At 47.7% G+C, this 14,450-nt stretch overlaps 1 protein-coding gene across 1 annotated transcript; it reads right to left on the bottom strand.

Moving 5' to 3' along the window:
- Positions 1-11,675: 11,675 nt before the first annotated feature.
- On the bottom strand, positions 11,676-12,959 carry LOC104884258 (uncharacterized). The gene has a single exon (XM_010668881.1). It carries the CDS (start codon positions 12,957-12,959, stop codon positions 11,676-11,678), a length of 1,284 nt encoding a protein of 427 aa, XP_010667183.1.
- Between the last annotated feature and the right edge of the window lie 1,491 nt (positions 12,960-14,450).

Below are 14,450 nucleotides of genomic sequence, written 5' to 3'. Positions count from 1 at the left end.
ACTGGGATAGATATTAAGAACATGCGGCTTATTTTAATTCTTTAGTCAACAATCATGCATCTTCCCCCAGGTCGATTTCTTTATTTGTTGCTGGCTTTCAGTGATCTGAAACCTGAGTGAAAATTAAATCTTTGCTACCTATACTACTATATGTATCTTGAAGTTCCTTAATTTACTGATATGGTGTTTTCTTTATCTTGCATATATCTTAATGAAAGATTACAGGTAATGACAGTGCATGCATAGCAGAGCTGGCTGATGAATTCAATACTAAAGATCTAGGAAAAATGAGAATGTTTCTAGGATAAGAAATAGCAAGAAGTGATAAGGACACTATGGTGAATAAGAGGAAGTATGTGAAGGAAACTGTAAAAGACTTGGTCTTATCAATTGCATACCCTACAAGTCTCTCGGTACACCCTGTAAGTCTTCTTTTCCTCAACATATTAAGCTCTCCACAGATGAAGGAGACATCATAGAAGATCGTGAAGCATATGTTTGAATCTGAGTAGGCCTAACATTTCCAACTCAGTTCAACTACTCAGCTAACCTTCTGTCAAGAACAAGAGTATAGAGATAAGAAAGAAGACAGAACAGAAGAGAAGAATAGAAGAACAGAAGAATTTAGACGATAGAGAGAAGACGGAATTTAGAGATGCTGGTTGTAATAGTTACAAACAGGTGCTGGTTGTACAAGATAAACTGAGATTCGTAGTCATAGTGTAATGACATTCTTCGACACGAAAATAAAAATACATGTTTCGCTTGTCTACACTCATAGAGTAACAAACAAAAAGATTAACCAAGTATACAACAAGCTAAGGCAAAAGAACATGAATGATCTTTTGGTAATTATCTTCAAGCTTACTAGCTTAGGTAATTGAATGCAAAAAAAATTAGTTTTGGCACTATCGAGCAATAGTGTCAATTTAAAAGATTAGTAATGGTGTTTCTTTTGCCTATAGGAGAAAATATGTCAAACCTGTGGAGTCGAAGGCTTTGCTAGTTCTCTGATTTATTGTACTGAATGTTGGAACACAGTTGAGCATATTGGAATATCATCACATACGGAAGTATCTCTTATTAAATGAATGTGCAGTGTATCCTATTTGGTGGGAAAACCTGAGCTGTCTGTTGTTTTCTCAGCAATCATGACAGTATGAAATAGTTTATGTATTTCCTTTTCAGATATTGTTTAGGCCTATTACCTGATGATATTTGTGAAATTTCAGTTGGACATGTGATTCATGCAAATCAATAGGTGAGCTACTGAGAAAAATGATATCATATGGGAATAAATCAGATGAAACGGCCAAAATTTCTAGTTCTGGTCAATCGAGAGCTTCAAATATTTTGCTACCTTCAGGTAGTGCTACCTTCACAACAAGGACAACGACATCTATGAAGGATGAGAACTTCAAAAAGTAAAACATTCAATTCAAAAATTAATAATTTCTAGGTGTATCTTCATCTAGCTATTGCAGAATTTGAGATAATAATCATCCTTATAAATCTTCCTTTGCTTACAGGGCCTACATGTCAACGCTATTTCATCAAAAATCTAGCTATCAAACTAGTTGATTCGCATTACTTCTCAGTTCTCACATAGCATCATCCATACAAGTATTGTTACATTCACTGTCTGGTATCTTCTCTAAACCAAATCTGATCTAATATATCTAAGACGCAGCAGCAATAAAGCATGATATATGCCAATTTTTTTAAAAAACAGTTTTGAGAACTTTCTTTTCATCTCAAGAAAATATATCTTTTCAAGATGATTCTCTTCAATATTTATAGCCATAAAATCTGACCAACAGTAATAAATGTAGAATTGTGAACAGCCCCTCTACATACTATAATATCCCCTTTATAACTATTGTGAATAGCCGTCCCTTTCCATGATTATTAAATAAATTCAAAATTGGTAAAAATACAGTAAATCAAACAGCAAATTTGAAACAGAAAAATACAAAGAATGATGATGAAAAAGAGGGATAGAGAAAGAAAGTAGAAAACCTAGAATTTCGTAATTGACAAATTCATAACAATAATTCAAGGTAAAGAACTGTTTTGCTTGACAAGAAGAGGGGTTGATTCGTGACTTAGGGTAAAACAACAAAAGATACCAACCTTGCCGCTGAAATCGCCGCTAGCCTCACCGTTGATCTCCGGCAGCCACCCACATCACCGCCTGCGAAATTTTTAAAAGGTTAGGGAGAGCATAAGAGGGTAACAACTAACCATCAACTGAAATTTCGATCATAATTAAAGAATTCATCAGAGAAGATGCTGAGAAACGTGAGATATTTCAATTTGATTCAATGAAAAAATTAATTGGCCATCACAACTGAAGTCGTCACCTGAGAAACGTCCAATATCTCGTCGGAAATCACAAATCACCGGGAAAAACTGAAGAAGATACCACCGTGAACCGAAGAGAGTGTGAGTTGAGAGTTGTGAGCAGTTGAAATCTCTGGGGTGATGGGAAGGAACGTGTTTTTGTGGCAAAATTTTGGAGCCAGTTTAATTTTTACGCGTTTTTCTATTTGGTTTGGGCAACGAATTTTTAATTTGAACTGGCCCATCACTGAACAAGGGCAACGTAATATGTAATTTTGTCGCCCTATTAAGGTAATGGGCAACGAAAATTTAGTTCGTCGCCCTAATATGTATTTGGGCAACAAAAAGCATTTTTGTCGCACAATAGTGTTCTCTAGGGCAACAAATTCAACTCGTCGCTCTTGTTGTCAACTATGGGCCACGATATTCAGTTTTGTTGCCCTTGAGTTTCAAATTCGTCGCCCAAAACCTATTTTCTTGTAGTGGCCGCATGTAACTCGAGGGGATTTGTGGACCTCGCTCGAGGCTGCCCTGAGGCCAATGAGCCCCAGGCAACTCGAGGAGATTTATGGACCTCTTTCGAGGCTGCCCAGGGGCCAATGAGCCCCAGGCAACTCGAGGAGATTTATGGACTTCTTTCGAGGCTGCCCAGGGGCCAATGAGCCCCAGGCAACTCGAGAAGATTTATGGACCTCGCTCGAGGCTGCCTAGGGGCCAATGAGCCCCTGGCAACTCGAGGGGATTTATGGACCTCGCTCGAGGCTGCCCAGGGGCCAATGAGCCCCAGGCAACTCGAGGGGATTCAGAGATCTCGTTCGAAGTTATCGACCGGATTTGTATAACTTGAAGGAGTTCCGAGTCTTCGCTTGACGTTATTTAAGGCCGATGAGTCTCGAATAGCTCGAGGAAGTGGCCTCGCTCGGGGTTTCCCAGGCGTACCCGGTTCACCTCGAGGGGTATGACTAGGGATGGCAATCCAGTCCTAATCCGACCCTAGTCCGCTCCAATCCGAAGGAAAAAATCCGAGTTGACTCTGACAAAAAAGTAATTCGACTCCGACTCCGTTTAAAAAATCCGACTCCGAGTCGGAGGAGGGTCGGAGTCGGATCTCATAAAATAATCCGACATCCGAATCCGACTCCGACCTTGAGTCAATCAGTCCTTTTTTCTTATTTATGTAATGTACTATTTATGTATAATCTGACTTCGACTTTCAGCCAATTGTATTATATAGGATTTTCCCATAGAAAAAATGATTGTTAAAAATTAATAGTAATAATTAGATTATTTGTAACATATAAGATTTCCATATGATGATTAGAATAAATTATAATGATTAAATTATTATTATAGAAGAATATTCTATTATAAAAAATTGGAAGAAAAATAAGTCGGATCAAGTTCGAAGTCGGATGTTCGGATTTTAAGTCGGATGTCCGGATTTTATGTCGGGTCGGATCTCGGAGTCGGATGTTCGGATTTTAAGTCGGGTCGGATTCAGATTTTCAAATTCGGATGTCGGAGTCGGACTCGGACTCGGATTTAAAATCCGACTTTCTGTAGCGTCGGAGTCGGATTATGCATAATCCGGTCCAAGTCCGACCCGTTGCCATTCCTAGGTATGACGTCATAGCACTTGACGGGCGCCGATCTCAGCGATGGTGTCGACCGAGATATCCCTCACTCGATCGGGGTGAGGTGCCTAAAAGTAGGTCTTTGGCCTCCATCCGGGCGCGATTGGTCCTGGGAGTTAGAGCTCCGGTGAGGAGGGGTTTTCACGAGGGAATAACCGTATTATAATTGGGTCGAGCTAGACGCTAGTCAAACCCTTGGGAAGCAGGGAGGCATTGGTCCAAGAGGTTAGCACTTTTTAGGCTTTTGAGGGGGCCCAATGACGTGGCATCTTGAGGTGGTTTGGAGTCCGTCGGAAGATAAACCGTCCTTTTCAGGCGGTCTATATAAGTGAAGACAGGCACTCTTATTTTGTCTCATTTGTGTTTCGCTCTGATCCTTTTGAGAATTTTCCTTCCCTCCCTTCTTTACGATCTCGAGAGCCTTGAAGATCGATAGCTTCTTCTCACGCTGCAGACGGAGTTCGAGGGTGTGCTCTTTTAACAAGGTACGATATCTTTTTTTTTTCCTTTTTATTACCCTTATGGACCGCTCTGAGTGGAGTCCCCCATCGATGGACCTGGGGAGAGCTTCTTCTAGCTTGGGGACCCCTCCTCCCATTCTAGAACCTTTGTTCGACGGGATACTCATCGGAGGGATCCCTATGGTGTCCGCGGCTTTTAATTGCTTGGACCCTACTCAGGTTTCCGACGCCCTACCATATTCGAGTGATGGGCTATCCGTGCTTTCTTGTGGGGAGGGGGAGTTACACAATCCCCCTCATCTTGTTACGATTGCTCGATCCCGAGCCATTAGGATTTACTTAAATGATCTTCTCGATAATCACGTTGTTCGAGTGATGGAAGAGAGCAGTGAGAATAACTCCCTCACCATGAGCACTAGTGGTAGAAGTAAGGAAAAGGTTACTCTGCCAAAGGGAATACCCCACTTCCATAATCGAGGACCGTTTATGGATTTTTTGTCGGAGAATCTCCGATTCCTCGAGAGCTCATATTTCATCTGACACCCCTACGCTCTTTACATTCCGGAGCCCGTAAAGACGGTCTGCACTCTCCTCCCACGGGCTGTATAGCGGTATACAAGGCTTACCTCGAGGTGGGGCTGAGATTCCCCGTAGACCCTTTCATAGTCGAGGTGCTGAATTCCTATGGCCTGGCCCTGTGTGGGCTCGATGGTTGGGTTCCTGGCCATTTGCAAGATGATGGACACCCAGCCTTCAGTGACATTATAGAGGAACATGATGAAGTTGGTTGTCATGTCCTCAAGCCCGAACGGAGAGGGATGGTGGAGCTTCCAGGTCCGTTTTCCTTACAAGGTTGTGGGTACTATGCCTTCGAACCAACAACACTTTCGTACTGAATTCCTTTACGTATACCGAGCTGAGCCGTGGGATTTCCCAGTGGTTCCTTTGGTCGAGGGCCCCAACCTATGGATGAACAGATCAGTACCTCCCATGTAGAGGGATGAGGCTCGGGTCGCCGTTTACTGCCAGTGTCTTACTGTCCTTGAGAGGGGTGATAAGAAACAAGTGCCTCAATACTGGAACCCTGCCGTGGATGACCTGAGCAACGAGCACTTCTTGTCGACAATGGGGCTAAGCCCTGCCTATCCCCAGGGTAGGGACTTTGTATGTTTAAGCCCTCGATCTCCTTTTTATTATGAATATACTGACCGTCTTACTTTGTTTTTGCAGTCATAGCTCGCCAAGAACTTGACGAGGAGATGCAGAAACATCTAACTGCCAACCAACGGGTTCAGGAGCAGCTTAAGATGAAGCTGTCGAAAGGCGACATCAAGGTCCCCCGAGCCCCGAAGGTAATTTTTGTTTGAATTATCTTTTGCTTAGTGTGCTTGTTTCATCTCACCTTCCTTTTCCTCAGGATCCTTCGAAAAGCTTGAAGGTCCGCCCTCCAACGAGGTATGCCATCATCACTCCTCGAGGGGATGCCGAGAGGAGAGTTGTGGATGTGGAAGACATCCCTCGAGCAGCAAGGGAGGCCTCGAGGTCCAATGGGAAATCGACTGCAACCTTAGAGGCCGAGGATTCTTTGGCCCAAGCAGAAACGCCTCCACTTGTGAAGAAGAGGAAGGCGGTGGAGATCGAGGAGGACCTTCGGGACTTCACACAGAAGTCAACCCTTGAAAAGGCCGACCTCTTTGACTCATTGACCAAGAGACTCGTCTCGAGGCCTGATCTGACGCTGATCCGGGGTCTGTCATAGGAGGAGGAAGTGAGTTAGAATTTCTTCTGGGCTTGGTTGTTGTTTTGTTTCCACTAATATTTCCCTGACATTGTTTGTTTTCTTCAGCACTCGATTCGTATGGCTGTAATGAATCACCGACATACTGCCGGCTTCCGCAACCTTCGAGAGGGTTTGAAGGAGAAGACTAGGCTGGCCGAGGAACAAGCCAAGGAGATCGAGGTACTGAATAAGAGCCTCGAAGATGAGAGGGCAGCTTGGGCTATTGAAAAAGCTGTCTTTGAAAAAAGGATTAAGGACCTGACGAGCCAAAGAGACAGTGTCCAACGCAAACGAGACGAGATCATCGAGGAGTGGAAAACCTCGAAGTCTGGTCTGGAGTTCACGGCTGACATGGGCCTCGAGGCATCTGAAGTGGCGGCTCGAGAGGCTGTAGATAGGCTCCAGGAAGCTTTCAGGAAGGTGTATTCTCAAGCGAGCTGGTCTCCGATCGAGGCAGAGTACAACATTTCTGTTGATGCTGCTTTCCATGAAGGTAATGAGGACAGTCTTGCGCTCGAGGTTGATGACGCCATTGACGTTTCCGAGTTTATGTGTGGGGGGTCTCAACAAGTTGGGAACCCTCAAGCCTCAGCGGAGCCGGAAATCCAGGAAGAGGTGGTCCCTGAGAGCTCGAATGACCAAGCAGCCTCGAGCGATGGCTCCTCGGGCAGCGAGGACGTCGAAGCGGTATCTGAGACCTCCGAGAGTGGATCCTCGAGCAGCTCTGACTAGGTTCATGCCTCCTAGTGGTAGTCTTTTTCTTTTGTAATTAGTCACGCCCTGCGAGGCATCCTAAGTGACTCCTTTTGGTAAAAATGAAGATTCATTTTAAGCAAAGCCCTTAGCGGCTTTTTAGGATGTATTTTGGTTCATTAATGAAAATGAAGATTCATTTCTTGCTCATCCCTTCTTGCTCAATCTTTTCTTGCTTAATCTGGTGTTACTCGATGTAGCGTCTTATTCGATGCCCACGGGTTTCGAGGTTAGGCGTCAACGGGCGCTGACCAGTGCGCGTATAGGGTACGCGAGGCCTCCTCCTGGGCCTTGCCACGTGGGAGCCCGCTATAGAGGGGCAATTGATGCTTTTCTGGGGATTTATAGTTGATTTTCGCTTATAAGTACGGACAATGAGCCATAGGAGATTTCACAATTCTTCTTCCTCTTCTTCTCTTTCTAAAACTTATCTCCCTTCCCTGCCAAACTTCGACTGTCAATGTCTTCTCCTTTGATAACTGTCGAGGCTCTTCGAGCGGCCAAGCGTCGAAGGCTGGCTCGGGCTCCTCGTCACTAAGAGCAATCACGGGAGCCCCCGTGGTGAAGCTCGAGGCTGATCCTTCCCTCGACGAGGGAAGACAGCCTCCAATCTTGCCGGCTCCTAAGGTAGAGCCGAAGGAGGTGAAGGCCGAGGAGTCGGCCTTGATCAAAGTCGAGGACCTTCCCGCCCCCTCGGCTCCTGCTACCTCGAGCGCCGTTGCGGTTGCGACGTCCTCGAAGAAGAAGGAGCCCTTGGTTGAGGAGGCTATGAGATTACCATTCTCAGCTCTCTCGAGGGCCGAGATGGCTACACGCTTCGACAAGGCTTCGGAGCATTTGGTGACGGAGTTGGACGAAAGGGCGTGTCTATCGCGCGATGGTCTAGAGGTCGAGGCCGTTAAGGCGACCATGACCGAGGTATGATGATTTTCCTGGTTCATGCATAGTTGCTTTGACTTGTAGTTTTATGTTCACTAACACCTTTCTTTCTTTTTCAGCTGTCGATCAGGGTGTTGGCCCTGGCTCGAAGGTCTGTTCCTGGAATATCCTCCGGGACTACTTCTGGGGAGATGTCTTCGGATGAGAGGCAGGCTCTCGTCTCCCGCCTGCGCCTGGCCGAGATGCGGCTTTCAGAGGCCCAAGAATCGATGGCCTATTCCCTGAAAGCCTTCGAGGAGAAGAAGACAAAATTGGAGCAAGCCCGCGAAATCGCCCTTAAACAAAGGGACTCTGCCAGCAAGAGGCACATGGCTGCGGTCAAGGACTACAAGAGGGGTGAGGAGAAGATCGAGAAAACTCAAAAGAATGCTGAGGAGGCCATTGCCAAGGCTCGAGAGTGCCGGGAGGCCGTGGTCCTTGACTGGAAAGATTCTGAGGAGGGAAGGACCTTCCTCGAGGATGCCTCCCTGCAGGCCTCCAAGATTGGGCAGACCGAAGCTCTCCGCAAAGTGCGGTTGGTTCTCGAGAAGCTTGCCCCCAGCCTTCCTTGGGGCGAGGTTGAGGAGGGCGTCAAGGCGCTTTCCCAAGAGGAGGGGCCGGTCGAGGAACAAGCTCCTCGTTCGGCCAATCTCGAGGAATGAGCCGTGGCTCTTCTTCTTATCTTCTTACCCCTCTTCTTCCTTTATCTTTTCTCCGATTTTTTCTTATGTCTCCTACTAGGGTTAACGTTGTACCCTTAGGCTTTCTTGTTTGATCTAAGTTTTCCTTTGACCTTGTATTGTAGTGACTTGTACTATGATTAATGGAATAAAATTCCTGCTTTTCTCATTGGTTTGTCCTTCGAGTTTTTTACTTGCTTTTTCTTGAGTTTTCTGATACTTGCACAACTTGAGCGGTTTCATAGACCTCACTTGAGGTCGCCCAGGCGCCAATGATCCCCAGTAACTTGAGGGGCTTTAGAGACCTCTCTCGAGGTTGCCTTAGGGACCAATGAGCCCTAGGCAACTCGAGGGGCTTCAGAGACCTCGCTCGAGGTTGCTTCAAAGGCCAATGAGCCCTAGGCAACTCGAGGAGTTCTAATGTTTTTATATATACCAAGTATTTCTTCAAAAGGTAACTTTGTTATAGATGACGTCTGAAAAGGCAATTTTACATCGATCGACATGTTTTACAATGCCTTACAAAATAACTGGAGGGACACATGTTTCAGTGCCTTGCAAGATGGTCAGAAGTGCGTATATGGTATGCCCCCAAACTCGAGGGACAAACCAATTTAAACATAGAATTTACGAAGGTTGTCCGCGTTCCATGGTCGAGGCAGAGGACGTCCATCTTGGTCTTCGAGTCGATAGGTGCCTGGGCGGAATATCGAGGTCACACGGTATGGGCCTTCCCAGTTGGGTTGTAACTTTCCCAAGCTAGGTGGTCAGACAGAAAGGGAGTAAAAGCCATCCCACATCGGAAGTTGAGGAGAACAAAGGCTTCTTTATATAGAGGTGGATACCTCAACCTAGTAGAGGCCTTTTGGGTGGGTCGTTCCCACTCCAAAGCAAAACCTTGCGGGCTAGGGCCCAGAGAGGACAATATCTACTAGCGGGCTCGTGGTCCCCAGAGGGTGTTACAGGTGGTATCAGAGCCAGGGCCCGATTCAATGTTCTGTCGTGCCTTCGAGGACGCAGACACCCTTTAAGGGGGGTGGGGAAAGGGAGTAAAAGCCATCCCACATCGGAAGTTGAGGAGAACAAAGCCTTCTTTATATAGAGGTGGATACCTCAACCTAGTAGAGGCCTTTTGGGTGGGTCGTTCCCACTCCAAAGCAAAACCTTGCGGGCTAGGGCCCAGAGAGGACAATATCTACTAGTGGGCTCGTGGTCCCAGAGGGGTGTTACATCCTCTGCTGAGCTCGCTAGCCTTGATAAGGCGTCTGCTTGCTGATTCTCTGATCGGGGGATGTGAGTTATTGAGAAGTGAGATAAGCTGGTGATTTCCTCTTTTACCTTCCTCAAATACATGCGCATGCTGTCTTCCTTAGCCTCGAACTCACCTGTTACCTGTCCCACGATTAATTGGGAGTCAGAGTGGGCCTTGAGATCTCGGGCGTCGGCTGCCTTGCACAACTGTATGCCTAGGAGTAGTGCTTCGTACTCAGCCTCATTATTCGAAGCAGCAAAATCGAACTTGACTGCATACTCATATCTGTTGGCCTGCGGGTCGAGGATCAAGAGGCTAGCCCTACATCCTACCTTTGAGGACGACCCATCGACAAAGAGACTCCAAGAACCTTCTTCGATGGCCTCTAGTCGGGAGGCACATTCTGCTATGAAATCGGCGAGGGCCTGAGCTTTGATGGGGCGCCGGGGTTCGAATTCGATACCAAAATCAGATATTTGGGTAGCCCAGTCCGTAATTCTACTCGACTGATTCTTCCCCTCTATTACCTTCCGCATGGGCTGGCTTGTAAGCACTCTGATAGGGTGAGCTTGGAAATAGGGCTTGAGCTTACGACTGGTTAGGACTAGAGCGAAGATCATTTTTTCGATTGGGAGATACTTTGATTCAGCGCCTCGAAAGGCGTGGCTCACAAAGTACACCGGATGCTGATTTTTCTCGCGTTCGGCCGCGAGAAAAAGAAAACAGCGTGGTCCGACACTGCGAGATACACGAAAAATGTTTCTCCTGGTAAAGGTGAAACCAATTTTGGAAGGCTTGCTAAGTGGCTCTTGAGTTGCTGGAATGCTTCTTCTGCTGAAGCGCCCCATTCGAACGTTGCCTGCTTTAGAGCTTGAAAGAAGTGGAGGCTCTTATCGGCTGATCGAGAGGGAAAACGTCCCAAGGCCGCTATGCAGCCGGTTAGGCGTTGGACTTCTTTGACAGTTCGAGGGCTCTTCATTTCGATGATGGCCTGGATTTTATCGGGATTAGCCTCGATCCCCCTTTCGTCGACGAGGAAGCCCAGGCATTTCCTTCCCCTTACGCCAAAGACACACTTCTTCGAATTTAATTTCATGTTGTGGGCGCGGAGGGTGGAGAGTGTCTCCCTTAGGTCAGAGACGTGATCCTCTTCTTTCCTACTTTTCACATATCATCGACATAAACCTCGACGTTTCGACCGATCTGTTTTTCGAACATCTTGTTTACAAAGCGCTGGTAGGTGGCTCATGCATTCTTGAGGCCGAAAGGCATAACTTTATAGCAATAGACTCCCGAGCTCGTGGTGAAGGCAGTGTGGAGATGGTCTTCTTTAGCCATGGGAATCTGGTGATATCCCGCATTTGCATCCATGAAGCTAAACAATGCGTGACCGGCTGTCGAATCGATGAGCTTGTCGATCTTAGGAAGGGGAAAATCATCCTTTGGACAGGCCTTGTTCAGGTCTGTGAAATCGACACACATTCTCCAGGCTCCAGCCTGTTTACGGACCAAGACCACGTTGGCCAGCCACTCAGTATACTGGCATTCTCAAATAAATCCCGCAGCCAACAGTTTTCGTACTTCTTCGGAGGCTGCTGTACTTCTCTCGGCTCCCTGGTGCCTGAGCTTTTGCTTGACTGGCCGATGCCCCTCTCGAATGTCGAGTATATGGACCATGAGCTTAGGGTCGATGTCAAGCATCTCATCGACGGAATAAGCAAAGACGTCCTGGAATTCCTTCATGACATCTAGGATTTGGACCTTGGTCTCCTCGGGGACCTGCTTGCCTATTCGAATCATGCGACCCCGCTCCTCGTCGATGCATACTTCTTCATCTCGATCGGCAGGGCGAGGTCACCTATACCGTTTCGGGTTGTCAGCCATATAGAGTCCCATGACAGGGAGGGGCTCTTCCGGTTCGGGGCACTTCCTCTTTCGAGTGGTTTTCTCGATCTTGCTCTTTAGGCTATTGACGTAACACTCTCGAGCAGATTTCTGGTCGCCGAACAGCCGAGTGACCTTCCCATCGTCCCCTTCGAACTGCAGAAGCAGTTGGTATGTTGAGATGGCAGCTTTTACTTTGTTGAGAGTGGGTCGCCCAATGATCACGTTATAGGGAAGGCTGGTGCCGACTACAAGATAGTTGATGATGATATTTCGACCTGCCTTCTTCTCCCCCATTCGTGTTGGCAACTTGACCGAGCCTAGTGGGTGGACTGACTGTCCCCCAAACCCTACTAGTGGCTGGTCGATGGGAGTGAGATCTTTCTCTTCATACTTCAGCAAACAGTCCATAGTGATTATATCCGCATAACTTCCACTGTCAATCAAAACTCGACCCACCCGAAGATTGGCAATCTTCATTTGGACAACCAGAGGGTCGTCGTGTGGGGTCTGTATAGGCCGGTGACTGTTCTTGAAGGTCATGGTTGGGCATATGGCAGAGGAGTTTGTATCGCTTCCATGTTTCAAGGTGTAGAGGTGCTTCTTGCGAGAGCGGCTGGTTAAGCCCCCCGAGGCGAACCCTCCTGCGATGACGTTGACATATCTTGCGATTTCGTCGCTTCGAGCCTGCTTTTCCGGGCGGGACTCGACTTTGTTTTCCTTCGCATCCTTCAGATATCGATTCAGTTTCCCTTCATCAGCCAATTTGTCGAGGGCTCTTTTTAGCTCCCGACATTCACGTGTGGTATGGCCATAGTCGTGGTGGAATTCACACCAGAGTTTTTTGTCTCGTTTATTGACTGATGTACGGATGGGGTGGGGCTTTGGTAAGGGGTATTTTCCTTTGATGTCTACGTAGATTTCCCTTTGATTCAGGTTGTACCGAGGGTCGTTCCAATGGTTTTCCAATCGAGGCTTCTTGTCTTTCTCTTTTCGAGAGACATCCCTAGGCTCCTCATGGGTTTTGTAGATATCGGAGGCCTGTATAAATTTTTGGGCCAGGTTCATGGCTTCTGAGAATGAAGAGGCTTCACTCTCGGCCAGCTTCAACTTGAACCTACTCGATGGGTATAGTCCAGACATGAGAGCGGTGAATGCCACGCTATCCTGTAGGTCAGAAACCTTGAGAGATTCTACATTGAACCTCTGGATGTAATTTGCCAAGTCTTCCTCCCTCCTCTGTCTGATCGACATGAGATGGATACTGGTTTTCCGATGCCTGCTTCCTGCAATGAAGTTCTGCTTGAATGCTATTTCGAGGGCAGTGAAGCTCGATATGCTCCCGTAAGGCAACTCGGTGAACCAGGCCCTTCAGAGTGGTGGGGAAGAACTTGCACCATGCGGCCTCGCTGCTGGTCTGGACGCTCATTTGCGCTTTGAAGGCGGCTAGGTGATCGATGGGATCAGTTGTCCCGTCATAATGGTCGATAGGGGGAACCTTAACCTTTCGAGCGAGGGGTGAAGGCTTTCATAATATTTTCGTCGAATGGCGTGGTGAACCTGAGATTTCCCATTCGAATACCCGACTCGTGACTGGACTCGGAGCTCGACGACCGCTGCCTATGACCCCACCGACGCCGGGGTTCTTGTTCTCGTCGAGGCTCTCCTTACCCTTGGGGTTCCTTCCCCTGGTGTTCCTGTTCTCGGGGTTCCCTCTCTCGAGGTTCCCTCTCTCACGGTTCCCTTTCTCGAGGTTCCCTCTGTTCGCGATTAGGGCTGGGATTGACGTCCTTCACCTTGGACTGAGCCCTTCTTTCATTTAGGACTTTCTTGGCGTCACGATTACCGTTTCTCATGTAATGTTCGTTGATTACGTGCCGGGCGTCCCCTTTCCGGGGGCAGGTTGGACTGCCCGTCGAGACACCCGCGATGAGCCCGGGGGGTCGAGGGCGATGACCTGTGGCTGGTCCTGATTATCTGTTCGATGACGGCCAACGGTTAGTCGAGGCATGGGAGGCGGGGGAGCCTTGTTCGAAGTCCCCTCCCCTCCTACTTGGAAATTCAGCATCAGAGCTCGGAGGCCACGCTCGAAATTGTCGCTGACACGATCAGCTAGCTGCTGAAGGTCCTGCTGAGTGACTGGGTGAGAACTAGTATGCTCGAGGGGCGGAGGACCGCCTGGGGTTGGGGCGGTCCTTTCTCGAGGTACTCTGAGATTCACCGCACTCGCCGCTTCTCGAGGATTGACCTCCTCGAGGACGTGCTGGTTACGAGATGAGAGTATGGGAGCCTGACGGGGGTCCCCAGCCGTCTCGTCGGCCACCTCGGGGGATGGCACTCTCGAGTGATTGGAGGGGGCGGAAGCCCTTTGCCTCCTTTGGTTTCTCCGAGTGATGGCCATGGCTTTTAGTTCGATGGTTCCCACAGACGGTGCCAACCTGTTTATGGTAAAAACTTGTATTAGGTGGGAATGATCGAGATTAAGGTTGATGAAGGCCTGATGCTCAGAGACTATCTGGAAACCTGCACAGAGCGAGAGTTAGACTACCCCAGGGGTGGATCCGGGATCGCCCCTCCGACGATCAAGTCAGTTGATCTGTATTAATTGAGGTTGTCAAGTGTATTGTGTGGGATTGCGTACCTCAATAAATGGGGATCTGCCCAATATTTATAGGCGTTGAAAATAGTGAAGATTGTCCCTGCCATGCTAGCACGGAATTTAAGGTAGGTGGGTCCCACTGAGGG

The sequence above is a fragment of the Beta vulgaris genome, chromosome 1 (genome assembly GCF_026745355.1).
Source record: "Beta vulgaris subsp. vulgaris cultivar EL10 chromosome 1, EL10.2, whole genome shotgun sequence".
NCBI classification, from domain to species: Eukaryota; Viridiplantae; Streptophyta; class Magnoliopsida; order Caryophyllales; family Amaranthaceae; genus Beta; species Beta vulgaris.
This window is presented reverse-complemented; position numbering and strand designations above follow the sequence as displayed.

Excerpts from the sequence above, each read along its gene's own strand:
- LOC104884258 (XM_010668881.1), bottom strand. The coding sequence starts at position 12,959 with ATGTCGATCAGACAGAGGAGGGAGGAAGACTTGGCAAATTACATCCAG.